The sequence below is a fragment of the Phaenicophaeus curvirostris genome, chromosome 7 (assembly GCF_032191515.1).
Source record: "Phaenicophaeus curvirostris isolate KB17595 chromosome 7, BPBGC_Pcur_1.0, whole genome shotgun sequence".
NCBI classification, from domain to species: domain Eukaryota; kingdom Metazoa; phylum Chordata; class Aves; order Cuculiformes; family Cuculidae; genus Phaenicophaeus; species Phaenicophaeus curvirostris.
This window is the reverse complement of record NC_091398.1, coordinates 29,704,716-29,722,087: the sequence shown is the minus strand read 5'-3', so window position 1 is coordinate 29,722,087 and position 17,372 is coordinate 29,704,716. Positions and strand designations below refer to the sequence as shown.

The 17,372-nt window shown below is 47.3% G+C and overlaps 1 protein-coding gene and 1 non-coding gene across 8 annotated transcripts in view; one reads left to right on the top strand and one right to left on the bottom strand.

Moving 5' to 3' along the window:
- Window positions 1-17,372, top strand: part of CLASP1 (cytoplasmic linker associated protein 1) — a 160,727-nt gene that overhangs the window by 19,468 nt on the left and 123,887 nt on the right. For all 7 annotated transcript variants that reach the window (XM_069861419.1, XM_069861415.1, XM_069861418.1 and 4 more), the window contains exons 2-5: window positions 15,453-15,531; window positions 15,775-15,878; window positions 16,374-16,465; window positions 16,553-16,628. In XM_069861419.1, the coding sequence (XP_069717520.1) occupies window positions 15,453-15,531; window positions 15,775-15,878; window positions 16,374-16,465; window positions 16,553-16,628 (351 nt within the window). The remainder of the gene's footprint in view (window positions 1-15,452; window positions 15,532-15,774; window positions 15,879-16,373; window positions 16,466-16,552; window positions 16,629-17,372) is intronic.
- LOC138722994 (U4atac minor spliceosomal RNA) lies at window positions 13,918-14,035 on the bottom strand. Its single transcript, XR_011337800.1, has one exon. It is a non-coding gene; the product is annotated as a U4atac minor spliceosomal RNA (small nuclear RNA).

The window sequence follows — 17,372 nt, the reverse complement described above, 5'->3', positions numbered from 1 at the left end:
GGTTTCAGACATGGATAAGGTTCACCTTAGCCTCTATATTCTTTGTGGTTGTACGTTAATCTTGAGTTGAACCAGTGTTGGAAAGTTTTGCTACCCAGGGTGTCAGCCTTACCCTGGGGAGTAACTTCTATGTGCGTGTGTAATTTATGTCTGTGGTGGATTGCTAATGAGTCTATTGTCTCTTTGCTTTCTATTGTTTGCAGAGGATGTTTACTAACTAGTGCCATAACTTATTGCGCTGTTACTGTATTTCTAATGATAGGAAGGAAATTTTGAGGCTTTGTAGGTATAGTACTGTAAGGAGCTTGCGAAAACAGTCAAATACAGTTTCTTGTCCACAGAGGACAACCAAATGTACTCAGATTCTTCTGTCAGACGTTTATCCAGCTGATACTTAAAATACATCTTTTGAAGATTTCACAGCCTCCTGAATTAGTCTATTCCAGTGCCCCTCTGCTCTTCATGCTTAATTTCCTTTCTAGCTAATCTAAGAGGATTTATCTTTATCCTTCTCCTGGAGGAAACGGGAAAGTTGATCACCACCCTTGTTCAAGTCCATGCGAGCCAAATCTCTTCAATGTATAATAGTTTCCACTACAACTGTTTACCCATTTGCCAAATACAAGTAGTAGTTTGTGCTTTGTTCTGCAGCACTGTTAGAGCTTTGCCTGTGTGAAGGCATCTTGTAATTGCTAGATCTGGCCTGGTTCCAGGATCAGGGCACGCTGCTCTTTTCATCCCGGAAAGGTGGTAAGTAATTGAAGGGTAGAGAAGAACTTCACCAGCCTGCAGACAGAGCGGCTCAAAAGCAGGGACCTTGCTTCTGTCTCCCTTCAGCTGAGGGATCGTGTGCCCTTGGAGGTGTGATGTCTTCATTGTTTAATGAAGATCTAAAGAAGTCTTTATCCATTTTACACTAGCTGCTCTGGTTCCTAGCTAGTTCTGCAGCAGTGTCATTAACAAAGAGGAGGTGGGGGAGATGTGGGATGAAGCTTTGAAGGCATTGTCGTGGGCAGAGATAGTTTTTGTAATCTCTAGAAAGGCGCAGCATGTGGCGGGGAAAAGAGCATGCTGGCAGATGGGGTGAGTGCGGCTGCAGTCGTACCAAGGAGGCATGTGAAGCTTTCATGCTGTGGCAGACAAGTGGGTCACAATGTTGATTTGTCACCCTGGGTAGGAACTTCTGCTGTGATCAAGAATGTGATGACATGAATTGAAGGCATTTCTGGGGTGGGAGACACCAGTACAAGATGGTAGGATCCATCTGTGTGCACAAAGAATTTTGCCCTTGGAGATAAAGGGCTCCAGTCAGTCCCTCTGGGTGAGCTTCTTGCACGTACAGCCTGGAAAGCAGCAGTGGAGAAGAGAAATCTTGGAGACTTGTTCTCTTGGCTGCAGCAGGAGTGACCTGGATGAGTCAACTGGGATGTAGTTTCCCTTGGTGGTCACTGGGCTTATAAACTGAAATACGGGGCAGAAGTGACTTGTGGTGGTAGCGGTGCTTTGGTTTGTGACTGTGTCTCTTTAGAGGCTGTGGCTTTTTCCTGTCCTTTCCTTGCTGGAGCTACTTTTTTGGTATTCCTGGTTACTTTGCAGCCTGTGGGAGTGCACCTGACGTGCTCCAGGGCTCAACTGCAGCGTGCTGGGAGAGGCCACACGAATACAGTGGGAGTGTAAAGGAGCAAGCTTAGCTTTTAGATCTGCCTGAGAAGAAGTTCCTGAACTGCATTTGTGTGAGTGGAAAACTGACTTGACTTGTGCTTTTCTGCTTTGACATGGTGGGACAGGAGAGCTCCTCCTGCATGTGTGTCAGCTCCTTTGTGAGCATACTGTGTGCTGGGCTTGTTCTTGGCTTAGTGTGGTTGTGGGGTAGCTGTGTCCAGGGAGCAGGGGCTGCGGTTATTTCAAGTTCAAAATCGTCCAGCTGTGGTCTGCCTGTCAGTTACCACCAGGCTGTGCCATAGGACCTTTATCATGTAAACTTGCCTTGCTTAGGCTTGACCAAAACCCAAAAAAACTAATGGTGTGGGAGGCACTGTTGTGCTGGGACCCTGATGAGAGCTGCAAGCATTGGATCCACTTAAACTGACCTTCAGGCTTTTTGTGGGTGGGCGCAGTGGTAAAGTCATTCACTTAAGGCTGTTCAGGCAGGACATGCTAAAAAAAGTGCTACTGGTTATGTTAGAACAGTTCGTTTCTAGCAGTGGGTTTTATGTGGGCTGGGTCCTGGGTTCCCACCCAAGAAATCTAAATTAAGATCTCTTCTGTTGTTGCTGTGTGACCCTCCTCCCAGGCTTGGTTCAGTCTCCCCACTGCTGTCAGCTCAGGTTGCAGGAGCGCAGGGTAGAGATGGTTTAGACCTGCATAGCCTGTGTGTGAGATGAAGACCTGGCTTGGGAGGAAGATGTGGGAGCCTAATCCTGGCTCTGCTCTAAGTCTGTTTTGTGGTGACCTGACTCAGCTGGGAGTGCACTGTTGCCTCTCTGTAAGGTCAAGGAAGGTCGTTATGTCCTTACAGCGATGGTGCAGGCTGAAAGGGTGCTTGCTGTTTGCCTGTGTGCCGCTTTGCAGAGGTGAAAGGAACAACAAAATCACTGCTGATGTTGATTAGTGTTATATCCCTTCTCCAACCCTCCTATGAAGGGATTTCAGACTAAGCTCTGAGGAGCAGGGAGCAAGATTGCTTTCCATGGATATTTTGTCTGGGACCTTGTTTCTTTCTGGGAATAACGGATAAAAGGAAGGTCTTTGCTGCCATATACTGACTTCTAGTGCTAATTATCTACTGATCAAGAAAAATTTTATGGAAATATAATGCAACTGAATTAATCTGTCTTGTAAAGTTTCCACTGTCTTAAAATTATTTAATGAGTCACTTAAAGGAACCATTAAAAAACAACATAAAGCAACTTTTTAAAGAGCATATGATCTACCTAGTAGACTAAAGTAGCTTAATGGCTGTAAATTTGCTTCTGAAATTGTTTTTTTTTCCTACCTAATAAACTTTAGGTTATTTTTAAGGTCTGAATTAAGCCAGGTAAGAAGTGTGTGGTGACTGCTGATTGACCTATTCTGTTTCTGTGGAAAATCATGTGGCTGCAGGCAGCTGGCTTCAGATTCTAGGTTTGTGCAAGTCTGATGGGTCAGTCAGGCCTGTAGCAGCAAATCTGAACTCCTTAACTTTGATTAATGTCAGGGTATATTAAAAAATAGTGCGAGGCCTGCACATCTCTTGCAGTTCTTTTCTTTAAAGAAAGAGTTAATGAAGGATCTGTGCTTTGCCTCTGTGTTGTTTTGTGTTTGTGGCATCTTCTTTGATGTATGAATTCAAAGACAAGGAACAGAATGTATATGTGTGCTCTCAGAAAATGTCAAATCCTTTGAAGGAGGGAGGAAAAATCTCTTTAAATGGTGATGTGAGTGTATGAGTAGCTCTGCATGGATTTTTTTTCTGCACGTATAGATGTTAGGCTGAACTTTGTATCTGGACTGCATGCTGGCACAGTCCCAACACTGCAGACAGATGTATATGAACTAGCCAAATAATACTTCTTTCCAACGCACAGTACAGCTAGACCTCAGAGTGACAAGTTTATGATAGTTATAACACTCTGTTGTTCCAGATGAGGATATGAAAGCTCTTGAAAAACACTGGTTTTTGTTTCCTATCTTGCTAGGGGGGAGGAAGTGCTATTAGCCTAGAGGAGAAAAGAGATGAAGGGCACGAAGAGAAGCATGTGTAGCTGGATCCCCTTCCTAATCAGTTGATGGTCATTTGTGGAAGATTAGCAACTGATCTCCTTGACTTTTCTTACAATGTCTGTGCTGAAGAGAAAGCAGCTACTCGATCTCTAACCTGTACCACAAATGTTGCTTTCAGAAAAGCACGATAAGTTTCTTGGTGTTATCTTCGGGCATCGCTATATCTTAACTCCTTTCTCCAAATGATGTTTTCTAGTGTGACAGGGTTACTATCTGTGAAACTCAATCTCCTGTAGACTGCAGAAGGCTTGCCAGCAGCAATCCCTCTTCCTTCCTGAACAAAATTGCTGTTGGCACAGACTGACAGAGGAATAGCAATCAGAGCCTATCACTGTGTGTGACTTCAAACTTTTTACTTTTATCAGGTGATGTCAACCTCCTAGATAAATAAACCAAAAGCTCAGTGACATTTCTTTGCTGAAAAGAATGTACTGATATGTGCTGTGGCTGGCAGTATTTGAACTTGATGTATATGTGTGCAGATCTTGCTGCCTGATCCATGTCTCGGGGCCTTTAAAACTCTGTGAAACCCCATTGAAGGCCAGAATTGTCACGGATCAGATTGTCAGGTAGCTGGAGTCTCTAGGGGCTAAAAATTGTTGCCTGGCTTACACTACTGTACCTAGAGAAGGATTAAAAAAGTAAAATCAGTTTTGCTGTCTCACAATCTGCCAGCAAGGTCTTATTAGTGGTGACACAGAAGCTCTTTAAATCTCTTTGTGCATTAACAGAGCTGCTTCTAACTCAAATAAGTAAAACTATTTCAACTTTTAATGAACATTGGAAGTCAATGACAGCTGAAGGCCTGCATGTTAAGAATCAAGTAAAACAAAATGCTTTGTAGAAATGTGACCGACCTGATCTAATTTTGAGCAGCAGGATGGGGTTGTTGTTGAACTTGTTGGCCTTTGGAGACCCCTTCTGATGTGAAGAGTTAAAAAGCTATTGGCATGTGCAGTAGAGCTGGATGGGATAGAAGGAAACAATCTGGCATCCTTTTCGCATCAAGTTAACAATGGCACAGTATCTTGTCCAACATTGTGTCTGCCTTGTTTCAGAATTCATGAGACATCAGGTTTTAGTTTTTGGAGTTCTCAGAATGATCATCCTTTCTCTTCTGTGTAAAAGATTCTGCCTTATTTAAGACAAATGCTAATACTGATCATTAAATTAGAAAATGGTTTGGGTTGGAAGGGACCTTCAAGGTCATCTAGTCCACCACCCCTGCAATGAGCAGGGACATCTTCAACTACATCAGGCTGCTCAGAGCCCCCTCCAACCTCACTTTGAATGTTTCCAGGGATGGGGCTGCCACCATTTCTCTGGGCAACGTGTTCCAGGGTTTCACCACCCTCAGTGTGAAAATTTTCTTCCGATTATGTAGTCTAAATCCACCCTTTTTGAGTTTTAAACTATTACCCCTTGTCCTGTTGCAACAGGCCCTGCTCATGTATTTGTCCCAGTCATTCTTGTAGGCCTCCTTTAAGTACTGGAAGGCTGCTATAGTGACTCCCTGGAGCCATCTCTTATCCAGGCTCAATAAGCCCAAGTCTTTCAGCCTTTCTTCATAGGGGAGGTGCTCCAGCCCTCTGATCTTCATGGCCCTCCATCTGGACCCGCACCAACAGGTCCGTATCCTTCCTGTGCTGAGGGCTCCCGAATTGGATGCAGGATTCCACGTGAGGTCTCAGCAGAGCAGAGGGACAGCATCCCCTCCCTCGACCTGCTGGCTGTGCTGCTTCTGATGCTGCCCAAGATACAGTTGGCCTTCTGGGCAGTGTGCACACGTTGCCAGTTCACGTCCGGCTTTTCATTCGCCAGTGTCTCCAAGTCCTTCTTGTCAGGGCTGCTCTCAATCCCTTCATCCCCCAACCTATGTTGATATCAAGGATAGTGGAGCACTTTAGTCTGGAATAGGTGTCTCAACTTCAAAAGTAGTTTCTTGACTTTAAAGGAGCAGGAAGGCTTGTGTAACTTCCAACCTGTGTGAGTAAAAGGAGATGAGACGGCATAGAATGAAGAAGAGGTTTTGAAGATGTGAAGGGCACGTCTTCAGAGGTATTGGTGCTTCTGGGTACTGCGTATTTCAGTTTAAGCTGACACCTAATTTATGCTTTAGAAAATTCCGCCAAGCCTCTCTTACAACCTGTTAGAGAGATTGTAATAAATAAATCCACCTTTGAGCCCACCTGTGGTGTCAGGGGACAGCTGAGTCTCAAGTTTCTTTCTTGACAAATTACAAATATTTCTATACCAAAACCTTTTGATTTTAACTAAGGAAAAATTTCAAAATACTTGAAAAATTGTTGTCCCCTTTCTTCTCTGAGGTGATATGTAACTGGAATTTAGCAGCTTGCATTTGTTCATCTTCAAAGTTACTTTTCAGTATTCCTTTTCTGTAGCCTTGGTGCGAAAAAACCCTTCTGTCCCCTCTGTAGCATGGCACAGCCTCTGTTGCTAAGCTATATTTGTATTCTTAAGTTTTTGCATTTCTATAAAGGTAAGCTGTGCTATTAGCTGCTTGCATAAATATGATGAGTGTATCCTGTTCAGCAGAAAGTTGGAAGGCTGCTCTTGTCAGCAAGTGTCTGGTGAGAATGCAGCTCTTTGAGGAAATAACTGAACCGCAAAACAGGGCATCTGATCTAAAATCACAATGAAAATGGTTATTTAAACTTGCCTGTTCTTGTGTTGAAGGTAATGCTAGGAGCTGTGAAGGAGAGAAAAATGTAGTAAAACCATTGTGAAAGGCGAGTAGAGCCTGGCTGCGAGGAACCCTCTCCGTCAGGTGTCAGCTGTCTGTGTTCCCTGTGTTGAACAGAGTGGTGGCTTGTGATACATTCATAGCTTCTGTTCTTCTGATGTGTTTCACTTTTTTAAATAGTTTCACTTAAGATAATAAATCCAAGAGCTAATGGTTTGATTGAACATTAAATTAACTCCTTTCTTGTATTAATCAACAAGAACTTGTGGAAGCTGCTAACATGTGGGATGCTTGTGTGTATGTAGCTGTAGCACTAGAGCATGGATAGGAACTGTTTGCCTGACTGGTTTAAATGTGTTTCTAGAGCTGGGTGTAGAAGCCAAAATGTATGTGGTTTGTCCCTATAATTTTCCAATCAGCTTTCCACTTGTGCTATCAGCTGCTTAGAGGGCTTGTTCTTTTCCCTTAAGAAAATGCTGGCTCCCCAAGCAGTGCAGGGTGAAGAATTCCCTTCTCTTCCCTTGAGATGTTTGTGTGGTGTGTTTTGGCTTTTTTTTTTGTTTCCTGTAAAGTGTCTCAGCCCTTTAACAGCTCTGGAGACTGGAGCACTTCAGCTACAGGAACAGGCACAGCGTGAGTAGCGGTTGAGCTGAGTCCCAGCTGGTGTCAGCCCACCCTTGTGCCTCAGGTTGGAGCCTGAACCGGCTATTGCCAGGCTGCTCGCCTAGGTCTGCCTGTGCCTGGGCTTCCACGGGTGCCAACTGAGTTGTGTACCAGTGGGTTTCCAGCTGGACTAAAATAGCTAGTATAACTCTCTCCAGGCAGATTTTGTTGAACAGCTGGCCCGCGGTGATGACTGTCACCCGTTTCAAGCCTGGAATATCAGGTGAGTAGGATGACATGGAGTGTTACATGTATGGAATTTGGTTTTCCAGACAGCTTGCTAGAAAAGCCCCAAGTACACAGCTGAACGCAGCAGAAGCGCACAGCGCTTGGTGCACGTGTCCTGCTCCAGAGTAGTTCTGCAGACACCTGCAGCCTCCGAGTGCCAGGGCAGGAGATCTGCCCTTGCCTGCCTGAGGGTGTCTCAGACCCTGGGTACCAGTGGGTAGGTGGCCTGCATGGGGCTGCAAAACCTCCTGGGTTCTGGCTGCCTGCTGTGCCCACTGTGGGCCAGGGCTGTGCACTAATTTAGATGCATTGTGCTTCACTATGCTGCCATATAATTGAGTATCTGTTGGAAACATTAAAAAGGCGTCTGTTTTTAGTCTGAGGGAGGAAAACAGATGTTTTGTTCTCTTGGGAGAATTCAATAGTGATGCTTCAGCTGTTGCTCCAGATCTCTGTGATGACAGCCAAAAAGGCAAAAGGACAGATGTGTAAGTCAAAAGGAGTTGAGGAGAGGAATATATTTGGGAAGGAAAGAATGGTTATTTCCTGTGTGGAAATTGGCATGTGGGGTTTAGGTCTGGAGCATGTGGAAAGCATTGTCCTCAAAGTAAGCATTAGTTTTTAAATGGGCAGAGACAGAATCTATTTTCATTGTTTCCTAGACCAGATAGATCAAATTCTTGCAAGATATCTACTTGCCAGAGGTTAAGAGAAGTTAAAAACGGTGTCTGAATTGTCTAGAACTGTGGTGAGAGCTGGGTATGAGAGCCACAGTTAAGAGGCTTGCATGGGCTACAGACTGGTTGGAGCTGCTGAGCCAGAAGCTTTATAAAGAGTTCTGCAGGGTGCTAGGCCTGGGCCAGCTGAGTCCCTTCTCAGCCCAGTGTCCCTGGCCCCTTGCAGGATGACATAGTGGCCCAGGTGACACTGGTGACAACTGCCCTGCTTGCAAGCGGGCAGTGATGTGTACCTGCTGATGTGAGGTCTGGTTCTACGTGCATAGGTACCCTCAGGTGAGCAGGACAGGACTGGGATTGTCCCTTACTGTGTTTCTATGTGACTTGGTTCCCTGGATTCCTGGTTTCAGCTGGAATCACTGGTATAGCACCAATAGTAAACGTCTGCAAGCTTTCCCTTTGGAAAAAAACCAGCATTTAACTGTACCTTAGGGAATGAGGAAAATGATAAAATAAGAAACTGATACAGTCAACATCTTAAACCCATAGCTCTTGGTCTTCACTGACCTACCGTGACATTATTGAATAGAAAGCTGTAGGAAGCCTCGTGTTTGCTGTATGAACTGTACTGATGTTGTGGCTACTGGGTTAGATGTAGCTCAGGTACACCCCTCACTGGCAGAGGAGAGACTGATAGGTATTTTAACCTGTGCCTCGAAGGGATAGCTAGGCTCTCCTGAATGGGTCAGAAAGGTGTTTGAAATGCAGCATCTCCTCTCCAAGGCTCGCTAGTGAAGGAAGACCTTGTACTACTGAAAACTTCCCTTGAGGGTAGTGCTTGCCAATACCGTGTGGGTCACTGCACGTTCACCAGCCCTGAGGGGACAGGAGCAGAAGGTCCAGTGGAGAAGGGCAGCATGTGTTGAGATATCCGCTGTACTTGAAAACGATGCTGCTCAGTCTCAGAGGCTGGTTCTTTGTGCTTCTCAGCACATTTGGCTCTTTCCTTCATACATCAGGGTCCCACGTGGTTCTGAAATCTCTTGAAAATCTGAATTTTACTTTTGTTGCGCAAGGTATTGAAATCATCTCCTTGTGATACTAGGCACTAGAAGAGCTGTCCCCGAGTTAGGAACAGCACTTGTTGGGGCTGTCTTATGTAAAACTTGCCTGAAGATCTGCAGAACATGCTGTGAGAGCCTGTATACATATATTAGTGGAAAGCTTTGCTTGGATTCTTGTTTGATGTGCTGCATTTGCTGCTGGGGCAGCGAGCTCTGTACTAGCCTCACCCTAGGGATTGTGTCTGTCTGCATCGAGAAGTGATTTTCTTTGGCTGCAAATTTATCTTGACTTATGGTTGCAGGCGAGAAGAAAGTAAACAGCCTCTTTCTTTCGCTTTCTGTGGTTTAGTGTAGTCTGACTTTCACCTCTTCTTCCAACTCCTAAAACCTTGTGGTGGATGGTGTAATCTGGCCATGCACATGTTGAGAAGCGTGGGAACTAGTGGTCAAGGGGGGCAGCTGCTTAATTGAGCGTCCTCAAAGTTCTTGCTGTTCTTTTTGAGCCCCAGTAGAGCGGAGAGGGCTGTGGGTGATATCACCTAGATTGCACGTTTGCCTTGTTTTTTCCAGATGCTGTCTAAACCCTTTCTATTCCTATAGGTGTTAGAGATGGAGTCAGGGTCAGCGCTTCTGTACTGGGAGCTTTGAGGTGCCTCAGCTAATAGAGCTCTGCCTGAAGGTGCGGATTACCAGTGTGATTTCTTGATTTCTCTGTGCGCTGTAGCAGTCTTTTACCTCTAATGGACAGAAAAACAGATGGGATCTCATGGAAAGAACTCAGGAATAATTATTTCAAGTCTTCCCCTCTTCAGCTATTTGACCACAGCTTGTAGTCATGCCACTAAAACCAGTTGTGTTCCTGTTGCTGCTACTTTGTTTGCTGGTGTTAGCTTTGCAAGTTGTATTGTACTGAATAGCACATATACGGCCTGTGTGTGTACCAGGATTACTGGGCTAGGTGATGCACTCATGTTGCCAGTACAGGTGTGATCCTGCCTCGGAACACAAAATAGTAACTGCTGGAATGGCAGGAGGAGGCAAACTCCTCCACGGTGGATGTGGTTATGCTCATGTGCAGGTGGAAAACAGCAGTCAGCATTTCATAAGCTAACGTTATGTTTGTCTCTCTGCCAGAAGCTTTGCTATTGTTGTCCTGACCCAAAATACATACCTGACTTCAAAACTGTACTGGTAACTGTCTGCTGCCTTTAGCTCTTGCTTGGTCTTGGGTGCCCAGTTCAGTTGTGGTGGATGTTTCATATCTTGAGGATCAGGACTGCTCACTGTCTGACTGAGCAATACTCGTTGATTGGTAATGGAGGACATTGGGGCTCATCTCAGGCTTCTCAATGTGTAATCTGAAGCATTCTCCTTTTTTTACAAATATATTAAATTTACTCTAAGTATGTGAATGCTGCTCTGTGCCCTTTTTTATGAATCTAAGAGATTACCTAAGCAACCTGAAAGGAGGTTGAAGTGGGGTGGGTGCTAGTCTCTGCTCCCAAGTAACAAGTGATAGGATGAGGGGAAACAGCCTCAAGTTGTGCCAGGGGAGGTTTAGATTGGATATCAGGAAAAATTTCATTACTGAAAGAGTGGTGAGGCACTGGAACAGGCTGCCCAGGGAAGTGAGGGAGTCTCCATCCCTGGAGGTGTTAAAAAAGCATGTAGATGTGGCACTTTAGGACACAATTTAGTAGTCATGGTGGTATTGGGCCAGTGGTTGGACTTGATGAGCTTAGAGGCCTTTCCCAACCTTAGTGATTCTAAGTATTAAAAAAACCTGGTTGAATTGTTCTACAGTTACATTACATGTTGAGATTCAGAAGTTTGTTGTTGCTGCCTTCCTCCAAGAAAGACCTCACGGTCCCCAAACTGAAATAGCCAAGAGGTGTTGATACAGTGCAGGAAATGAAGAAACTGAGCATGAAGCAAGCTGGTGACACAGCTGGGATAGAAACTGCACCTCCAGCATTCCCACTGATGTCCCAAAGCTGCCAGGTGTGGAAGGACCCGCAGGAAGCCAGCAGTGAAACCTGTGAGCATGTGCTGCTCAGTCCATCACTGATTTCCTGCAAGAGACATGGGATAAAAAAGGTTTGTGCAGCAGGCACCGCATCTCTGCTGCACGTGGCTTGGTGTGGAGAGTGGGGGAAAGGGCTCGCTGCTGCCCTGTTAGTGCCGGCTGTTGTGGTAGCCCGAGGCTGTGATTCACTGGTCACTTTGTGCTGGATCAGCTGGTGTGGGATGGTGCTCTTGCTTTCTTGCCCTTTTATGGAAGTGCATTTAGGTGTGTCTTGTTCTAAGCTATGTGGATGCATTTAATTGTCTGCTGTGCTTGATGAGCATTTGATGTTAGAGCAGATGATGGCAGGCTGGCTGTGCTCTGATATGTGGAGCTGCCTGCAGGCCTTTCAACACCACCCAGGTATTAAAGGGCAGATGCTTTGAGTTCTTTGAAGTAAGTTTTTAATGACCTCTTTGGAAAAACAAAGCAAAAAAAAGGGTATTTTCTGTATTGGGAAATAATATGTTACATCCCAGGAACTAACAAGAGCCTTGTTTACTGGGAATGATGGTGCCTTGAGACCTGTCAGTTGGAGGGGAGGCAGGAGAAGGGCCCATAGTGCCTACAGAGAGCAGTCTGAGACATTTACAGAGCAGCAGCAATGCCAATTGAGCTGAATTCTGGATGGTACAAATTGCCTTCTTGACTGTCTTGGGGAACTTCTGGAGTCAAGTAAGCGAAGTGGCCGAGCTGCAGACCTAGGGCTGCGCAGCCGTGTGTTTCTGCAGTGGGTTTGGGAGACCTGAGATCTCCCTTTTGGGCGTCTGTGTAAAGTAGGGGGCTAAAAGCAGCTCGATGAGTATTTTCTTGGTTGAGGGCTGGGGGCCTCTGTGCTATTAGAGATATGGTAAAGTTGAGTCTTACTTTGCTTGGAGCATAAAGTAAGACCTTTGCTGAAGTAAAGGCCTGGAATAGCTCTGTAGCAGTGTTATCTGGAATTTTGGATGAAGAGCTGCCCTTCCTGTCCCGCTGGCTGGCTTCACTGGGGAGGGGTGTGTGCTGCAGGATGACAGCAACAAGGTGGCTGCTGGCAGGGCCCGTTGCTGCTCTGGCCCAGCGTGAAAGCCTCCTTGCTCCTGAGGTTCCTCCTGGTCTTCCGTGAGTGTTAATCCAAGCAGACCTTGAGTAGCTGCTGCAGTGGTGAACTGGGCTTTGGTGCAGTCAATCCAGTACAGCAAGGAGGAACCTGAGGAGCAGGGACATTTCAATTCATTCTTGATTCATTTGTGATCATGCCCTGCATTTTCTGTCCTCTCTAATGGATTTGTTGGTTCTCAATCCATACGCAGTTTAACTTCCTACCTCTGACCTTCCAACCGTGTCAGAGGTCAGGGGCACATCAGGGTCGATAAATGAATGCAGTGTGGTAGGGAATAACACCTGCTCACCCCCAGGGGTGATTTCCCCAATAGCTGTCCCAGCCGCCACTGTAATTATCGTGCTAATGAGCTCTCCATTTCTATAAGCCCAACAGCAGAAAGTCTCGGGAGGCTTAGCTCATCCTCCCTGTCGGACCCTTGGGTTGGACTGCAGGGTAAATGCTGGGTTTGCCCTCTGCTTGTCTCTCCTTTTAATGTTTGAGCGATGACTTCCCCTCACTCAGAGGCAGTTTGAAGAAGAGATAGATCCCTTCCTCTCCCAGGATCAGATTTATCCCCCGGGCACACTTTTGTAATTGCAGGCAGCACGCTGGGATGTGGCTGATGTGATGGCTGTGAACGATGACCTGCGTTCAGAGTCCCAATGACTTCTCTTAAAAGCATCTCTCCGCTCACGAGGGCGGAAAGGCTGTCCTGGCGCTGGGGTTCTGCTGCCAGACCTCATCATGTTTCAGTGGCAGATTTAATCCAGCGTGGGAGTGGAACGTAAAAACGAAACACGGGTGGGGAAAGCTCTCCTTTAGTGTATGAATAGATTAAAGACCTTGCGGGCTTGCTGCAAGGGTTGTTGAGATAAAAAAATGATGCAATTTATTCTCCCTCTGTACTCGGCACTGGTGAGACTGCTCCTCAAATCCTGTGTTCAGTTCTGGGCCCCTCACCACAAGAAGGATGTTGAGGCTCTGGAGCGAGTCCAGAGAAGAGCAACGAAGCTGGTGAAGGGGCTAGAGAACAGGCCTTATGAGGAACGGCTGAGAGAGCTGGGGGTGTTTAGCCTGGAGAAGAGGAGGCTGAGGGGAGACCTCATTGCTCTCTACAACTACTTGAAAGGAGGTTGTAGAGAGGAGGGTGATGGCCTCTTCTCCCAAGTGACAGGGGACAGGACAAGAGGGAATGGCCTCAAGCTGGAGGTGTTTAAGGGATGGGTGGACGAGGTGCTGAGTGGCATGGTTTAGTGATTGATAGGAATGGTTGGACTCGATGATCCAGTAGGTCTTTTCCAAACTGATGATTCTATGATTGAGCTGTTGCTGTGCAGGAGCTGGTCAGAGAAGGTGAAGTTAGAATCTGGGAGAAATTAGGATCTGGGTGCTTTTGTTAGGAAGTTTGTTTTTAGGAGACTTGACACGGAGTGGGCTGTTCCCTCGGCACGTTATTCACGGCCTTCGCTGCTAATTTGGAGTCGATCCAGATGATAAGGGTAGGGTGAACGCCTTGGGCGCTGGGGGTACAGGAGCGGGGACCGCGTGGAGCTGAGTGAGTCACGACGGTTTGGCAGGAGCAGCATGCAGGACCCGTTGCCGTTAAGGCTCCAGCGGGGTCGTCGCAGCTGCCGCTTTCGGGATCGCACCGGGCAGACGCCTCGGAGCGAGGTTCCAAAAATTGCGCCGCGCAGCAAGGCGGGCGCCGCTGTGTTGTTCAAGGTGTTAGCAGGGCTGCCCTCACCACGCGTTCATTGAGCAGCCGCGCAACCCCCAGATAAGGACGGTTAAATAGAGGTTTGCCCCGCGCCGCCCCTATGAGAAAGCCAACCGCGCTCTGGGTCGGGGCGAGGGGCGGCGCTCGCCTCCCTCCCCCGCCGCCCAGCCCGGGGCCGTGGTCTGCGCGTCCCGGCACGGAGACCGTGCTTGTCTCCCGGCCCTGGCTCCGGTTTAAGCGCTTTTTATCGATGGTCGCGCCGCTACCCAGAGTGCCCTGCGCCGGGGGTGCCGGCGATTTGCATATTTGATTTGCATAGGGGCGGGGCAGCCGCGGCGCGCCCCCTAGCGCCCGGAGGCCGGCGGGGCTGCCTGCAACGGCTCTCCCGCGGGCCGGGGCTGAGGGCCGGGGGAGAGGGCGCTGCGGAGGCCTTAGAGCGGCTGCCAGCACTGAAAGGGGTACAGGAAACCTGGGGGGGTGGGTCTGGGTCCGGGAGTGCAGGGATAGGTTGAGGGGGAAGAGTTTTAATGTGAAAGAGGGGCGATTTAGATGACATATTAGGAAGAAGTGTTTTCCCGTGAGGGTGATGAAGCACTGGGACAGTTTGCCTGGAGATGTCACGGATTCCCCACCCCTGGAGGGGTTCACGGCTGGGTTGGATGAAGCTTTGAGCTCCTGATCCAGTGGGAGGGGTCCCTGCCCATGGCAGGGGGTTGGAACTGGATGGTCGTAGAATCATAGAATAGTTTGGGTTGGAGGGGACCTTAAAGATCATCCAGTTCCAACCCCCCTGCCATGGTCCTTAACGTCCCTTCTGTTCCAAACCATCCTGTGATTCTGTAGAGTCTTGCAAAATATTTAGTGTACAAGCTACATGGTGTATTTGGTCTGTGATCTAGTTTTTGCATCGTTATTAAGCGGAGCTAATCAGAGTGGGTTTTCTGATCTGCAGCCTGTCCTGAAGCTTCTCTCAATAAAGTGCCTTTCCCTGGGTTTCAGTTATGTCATGAAAGCATTTGGTTTAATTTCTGCAAGCAAATAATTAGGCAGCTGTTAGTGCCACCATTTTCTCATTATAAACATAATAATTAAAATTAATGAGAAATGTTAGTTACGGCAAATACTGAAACCGTTCTGCATATGGTATGGGTACATTGCACATGAATATGCATGAGTCGAGCGCTGAGCAGCAACTACAGTTGTTGGCTTTGTTGAGTTCTTGGCAGTGGATTTTGGCTTGTAAATGTCACAGGGAGCAATCATTTGGGATCATTTCAGTTTGTAAACCACTCGGCTTGTCTGGCACAAGTCGTGCAAGCCTGTTACCTGCGTGAACGCTGCCCCGGAGCAGATGGACACGGTGCTGGTGGTTTGGGTGGGAAGGGGCTCTTCTCCCATGGAAGCCTGTACTGGTGCTCCTGCCTCTTGAGTGCCAAGGTTGGAGATGAAGGGCTGCATGCTAAAATGCCATTTGTTCTGTGCTTGCAGGTGGTTCTCCTGGGGATTGACATAATTTCCGCGCTCGTGTCCCGCTTGCAAGATCGCTTCAAGGCCCAGATTGGCACAGGTGAGGGTGCTGTGTGTGGGTGGGGGCTGTTGACATCCCTGTGTTAAGCCATCCCCTTTGGCTCTGTACACAAAGCCTTTCTTCTCCCCAGGAGAGCAGTCGGGAGGCTTTTGGTGGTTTCCAGGCTGTGCTGAAGGGTGGGAGGGCCAGACCCCTCCATCAGGCAAGGGGAGAGCAGAGAGGCTGCATCACTGTCACGGTTTCCTGATGAAAGGTTTGGTTCTTCCTATTTTCTTTCCTCAGTGCTGCCAAGTTTACTTGATAGGCTGGGAGACTCTAAGGACTCCGTGAGGGAGCAGGATCAAGCCTTGCTGCTAAAAATCATGGAACAAGCTGCTAACCCTCAGGTATGTCCAACAGCCCTTTGCTGTGTGAGTGACTGACTGGCTGCCTAAAGAAGGACAACTTTTTTCTGTCAGAGGGTTTTCTTTTTGTGGCTCTATCTGAAAGGGTTTCAGCTCCCCGTGCTTTGTTATGAGATATTTGCTTCACTTGGAAATGCTGTTGCTTGTCAGGACACTCATAGGAGGGTCAGTCTCAGTGGGTTTCCCAAGGATTCGATGGGTGGATGTTGGAGTAGTTGTTCTGGGCTTTTGGAAGGTACTTGCTTTCTGTAAGTATTGCTTTAGCTACTGAGGAGTTACTGTCAGGTCGGCAAAGAGCAAAGAATAAGTCAGATCTAAAAGTTCTTTTTTTTTTCTTTCTGCTTGTCCTCCTTGGGGGGATGTAAAGCTTAAATATATGCTCCAGGGACGTTGTAGTGTATGTGTGCTGGAATAAAGAACCTGCGTCTCCCCCTGACTCATTTTTTTCTATTTCACGTTCTTTTCTGTCTTCCACAGTACGTGTGGGACAGGATGCTAGGAGGATTCAAACACAAGAATTTCCGGACGAGAGAAGGGATTTGCCTCTGCCTTATTGCAACACTCAATGCGTAAGTCAGAACCTCCTGCAAGCCTGCGTTACGTACAAAGCTTGCTCTGTGATTTCACACCGTTGCTCTTTTGTTCTTTATTCCCAGATCTGGAGCCCAGAGTTTAACATTGAGTAAGATAGTGCCACATATATGTAACTTACTTGGAGATCCAAACAGCCAGGTAAGCTTTTGCTGTGAGTCACGTCTAAAGCTTGTGCTGATGGCCTCGTTCGTAAGCAGGGCTCTGCGTTCTGGCTTGTAAACTAGTTAATTGTGCTATTGGTGAACTATGAAGAGCCTTTGGGTTGTTTTGAAGAGGTAAGATTTGAAGTGTGCTTAAACCAGCACGTTGGTTACTCCAGGGGTTCAATAGAATAATGTGAATCTGCCAATGAGATGAACAGAGCAGGTAACCTCTGTGGGAGGGGAGCTCATGTGCCTTACAGCCTGAGTGCAGGGGAGGCTGCAGGGATCCCTCTGGGCTCAGCGCAGCCCCCTTCTACCTTCAAGAGAAGAGCCAGTCCGGGCAGGGAGGGCAAATGGGACCAGCCTGGCCATATGCACTGCCAGAAGTTGTACAGGGAGACTCTGAATAAAGGGTGGAGAGAGGGCAAGCAGTAAAGGAACCTTACATCAGTAGATGCTCGCCAAATGAGAAAAATACACCACTTCTCCTACTTGCTTTTTGTCCTGCCCTGGACAGAACCTAATCTGAAATTGGATGCAAGCATGTGAGGTTAGTGAGAAGAAAGGGATAGGAAAGCAGGGTTCAAACTTCTGTCATGTGTACTAGTAGCTTTTGTGTACTAGTAGCTTTTGAATATCCCCGTTGCTCTCCCAGAACTGGTGACACATACGTGATCCAGGTCTGGGGCAGGTGTTTACCTGGACTGAAGGAGGATAAGCCTGTTATCCCAAGAAGTTT